This window comes from Penaeus chinensis, chromosome 17, assembly GCF_019202785.1.
Source record: "Penaeus chinensis breed Huanghai No. 1 chromosome 17, ASM1920278v2, whole genome shotgun sequence".
NCBI classification, from domain to species: domain Eukaryota; kingdom Metazoa; phylum Arthropoda; class Malacostraca; order Decapoda; family Penaeidae; genus Penaeus; species Penaeus chinensis.
Window position 1 is genome coordinate 16,207,980 of NC_061835.1, and position 4,492 is coordinate 16,212,471.

At 41.6% G+C, this 4,492-nt stretch overlaps 1 protein-coding gene across 1 annotated transcript in view; it reads right to left on the reverse strand.

Annotated features, from left to right (window-relative positions):
- LOC125034285 (ubiquitin-like domain-containing CTD phosphatase 1) overlaps positions 1–2,090 on the reverse strand; it is a 13,077-nt gene extending 10,987 nt beyond the window's left edge. The window contains exon 1 of the mRNA XM_047626039.1: positions 1,787–2,090. Coding sequence (XP_047481995.1) covers positions 1,787–2,075 — 289 coding nt within the window. The 5' untranslated portion in view covers positions 2,076–2,090. The remainder of the gene's footprint in view (positions 1–1,786) is intronic.
- Between the last annotated feature and the right edge of the window lie 2,402 nt (positions 2,091–4,492).

The window sequence follows — 4,492 nt, forward strand, 5'->3', positions numbered from 1 at the left end:
ATTCCAAATTTTCACATGACTGGGGACAACGAAAATTCTAACTGAGCTGTAATCCTTCAGATGCACAGGCTAATTTACATTACCTTTTTATTCTTTCTTTCTTTCTTTTTTTTGCAATACATTTACAATGAAACAGTAATCTCTGCATTGAACTAGAAATCTACTTGAATAACCTCTTTATCTGCAACTTGCAGACTGAAAAAGTCTAAAAATCACTGATCTGCCATTCCCATGTATCAATTACCTTATAAGACATGGCTATCCATAGCTACAATTTCAGAATTAGAGCAAAATGTCAGATATACAGCAATCACCATGACAGCTCCATCACAAAATTTAATATGAAGAAGACTTTTATTACCCTCCCATATTCCAGGCAAAATCTATAAGCACTGACTTGCTGGTGCACAGATGCTAGATGCTGCCACTGGAAATTTGGTCGTGACAAATCATTGTAGATCTCCTAGTAATTTGTCATCAAACAAGGAACCAGTCCAGGATCAATCTTGTCAAAACACCCGTGAAGGACATATTATTAATTAATTACTTTTTTCATCCCTTGGGTAATTTTGCACATCTTAAAACATTCAAATTTGCTTTCAATGGATTTCTACCCATAATACTAAATATTTAATAAGCTCAATATGTCAAAAAAACAAACTATAACTTTTACGGTAACCCAGGACTGAGCATGAAGCGAGGGATGTTTGTCTCCATCCCACTTGGGTCATAACTTTACTCGCAAAGAATGTCCATCAGACTTAAGTAGGTTTTATGTCTCTAATAAGAAGTGGTGCAGATATTGTAATCTAGAAGGGGCTTGGTAGACCCACAAAAGTGAGGGTGTAGTAAGAACAGCACCCAAATTATACAGATACGACACCACCCTAACCCTGTCATTTTCTGCCTGACAAAACTTAATGCTCTTCCTATCTATTAGGTCTGTATAATTACTATTCTTGCTTTGTGGCAACTACCACCACTGCAAATGCACACTAGCCATTTTGAGGAATCCATCAATTTTTACACATAGATGGCTGCACTTGTACTACATCACCAATGAGCCAATTACTGCCTGTCTCACCTCTTTACCTTTTTCTTGATTTATGAAAATATTTTGCATTATCTTATTTTGCTGTTACTAATGTTTATAACATTATCATAATTCTAAAGTCTGTAATAAAAATAACACCATCAATATTCACAGCACCAATAAAAAATACATTTTACTTGCCAATGCTAGGAGAAATCAGATAAGGTCACAAGGTCTACTAATTGACTCCTTTGTGGCTAACCACTAGCAGAGCAGAGACATTCCACAAAAAAAAAAAAAAATTAGAAAATTTCCCGGCGGCATTGGGCTAAGATGCAGATTGGCTGGATATGACAGGTGTCTTAGAATTTGTCAAATTTGTCTGTTTTTTTTTTTCGCTTACGCTCATCATAAAACTTTTATTTGCGACAGAAGTACTTAGAAGTGAATTCTCTTAGATTCCTGAGCTCTGTTGTTTCCAAATACTATTTTCCTTGCAACTCAACCAATGCCAAAACCCTATCCACGTGCTTCTTGCCTTGAGGGTGATGGCTGTCATAAACTGTCTTGCCACAACCTTACCTGCTTTCTGTACACAACCTTAACCCAATGACATGCCGATTTCACCAACCAAATCCCAAAAGGCACATAAAGGCTCCTTGTGAAACCATCCGAATGACCAAGAGAAGCAAAGAAGCACTGCAAACCGAGCCTTAGAGTCTGGGGAGGAAAAATAAGAAAAAAGAAATTCACCTTTGAGTTTGAGATTCAGCAGCTTCTGGCGCTCAGGTCTCACGCACGTCTGCTTTTCAATGGCGTTTTTGAAGTCCCTCACCGTCATGATGGCTTCGTCCACCTCCACGTCGTACTCCTTCCCATTCCACTTCACTGTGACGGTTTTCATTGCAAATCTGGCGAGAAACACGGGCTCTGTCTGCGCTGCGGAGGAACAGACAGACGCGGGTTTGTTTACATTCGGCTGCCAGGTGCGCGACGTGCGGCTGCGCGCTGCCAGGGGTACGATGCGCTGGAAGGCGGGCATCCCTCCATGTGTGCGTTTAAGCATTTTGTGTGTGGGTATGTATATTATATATATATATATATATATATATATATATATATATATATATATATATATATTTTTTTTTTTTTTTTTGACGCACATGCATACATGTACATGCACATACACTTACGAATATACATGCACACGCACACGCATATTACACACACGCATAGATATTTATATATATACATATATATAATTATATATTTACATGTATATGGAATTGTATATGTGTGTAATTATATATGCGTAATTATATATGTGTAATTATATATGCGTACTTGTATATATAGAAATATTTATGGAATTATATAAATATATCTATTTTTGGGGGGGAGGCACACAAATATGCATACATGTACATGGACAATTGGACATAGACATACACTTAGACATATACATGAACACGCACACATATTACATACACACATATATTTATATATACATATATATACCTATGTATGTGTGCGTAATTATTTATATATATATATATATATATATATATACATATGTGTGTGTGTGTGTGTGTGTGTGTGTGTGTGTGTGTGTGTGTGTGTGTATATATGTATATATGTGTGTGTATAAATATATATATATAAATATATATATATATATATATATATATATATATATATATATATATATATATATATATAACCGTAACGCGCCCTGCTTCCCAATCCCTTAGAAAACGGAGTGGCAATTTGGTGCCTGCTTAGCAGATGACCAAAGCATGGTGAGCTGAGCCGCTAGCTCTCTGGAACGGGATTGCTGGACTGCGCAACCACTGAGGCAAGGCCGGGTGCTTGATCTCGCCCCTCTGCCATGTATTAGACACCAACGGCTTGGGAGCAATCCAGATACACTTCAAGGAAATCCACAACAATTAATATCCTTCCACTTAAGAGTCACTGTAGGACACTATTGCTATGAACCTGTCATGGAGACTTACGAACCAAGTTGTGATCGTTGCAGGTATGTTCTATGACTGGAAGCCTTAGGCTTAGGCATGACCGAGGAGAGAAAACGGCAGTCGCGCGGCGGGCTCTGTTCCAGGAAGGTGCCTGAATGTTGAACGAGCTCACCGTTTAGCAGTGATTCAAGGGGCAGTTTGCAGCAGACAAAAACTATGATGAGTGAGAAAAACAGGTGCGGAAATGCGTTTGAGAAAACGAGATGTGAATTCGTATTGTTGTTGAAAATCTCTCCAGCCGATGCGATGCCCGGTCGTGTGGCGGCTACGGTGCAGTGCCTTGTTTCTTGTGCACTATAGGTGTGTCATCTCATATCTGGATGTGCTATCATTAGCCCATGATAATGATATGCAGTAGCGCGAAATGAAGTGCAGTGATCCGTGATGCCGTGGGTTTGTGTTCTCCTTTGACCTGACCCACCTGGCCAGTAGTGTAACAGCAGCTGGTTGTAGCAGCAGGAGCAGCGAGACGTCGAAGGCATAGCATTATTATGAGTTCATCATCATCATCATTTTGGAGCTAACGCCGGCAGGGGCGCATAGCCGCATCCACCCTTTGTTTCCACCTACGAGGGTCCCTCATGGCGAGCCGCCAGGCAGGGGCCCGGCCCATCTCTAGTTCCTCACGACAGGTTTGATCGATCTGCCCAAGCCACGACCTTCTCGGTCGTCCCACAGGCCTCCTCCACCCAGGGTTGTCTTGGACAGAGACAACCTGATGGGCAGGATCATCCTGCGGGAATCGAGCCAAGTGGCCGTATAGCCTGAGTTGGCGATCACGGATTGTGCAAGTAACAGGTCTTGTACCGGTCTCACGGTGCAGCCGTTGGTTGGACACATGGTCCCGCCAACTGTACCCCATGATCCAACGAAGGATCTGTCACAAAAGGCATCAAGACGAGATTCCAGAGCACAAGATAGTGTCCAAGTCTCACTACCATAGTGAGACTTGGGAGTATCAGGGCCTTGAATACATGTAACTTGGTCCTTCTGCACAGGTACTGGCATCTCCAAATACTCTTGTCAAGAGATTTTATGACCCCTGCTGCCAGGCCAATCTGTCTACTGACTTCTTGGTCTAACAGCCCAGAGTCGTGAACTGCACTACCGAGGTATATAAAGCTCTCTGTGACTTCGATGTTTTCACTGCAAGCATGTACCGAGTGCACAGGGTCTCCTAGTAGGCCTCCAAAATCCTGGATCTTGGTCTTGGTCCAGGAGACCTCTAGCCCCAGGGGCTTTGCCTCATTGCTAAATGCATCAAGAGCCGCCACAAGGGTTTCCAGAGATTCAGATAGAATGGCAACATCATCAGCAAAGTCAAGGTCTGTAACCATGATATTACCCAGAGTTGCTCCACAGTGACTTTGGACAGTAGCACTACCCAGTATCCAATCCATGCAAGTGTTGAAAAGTGTTGGTG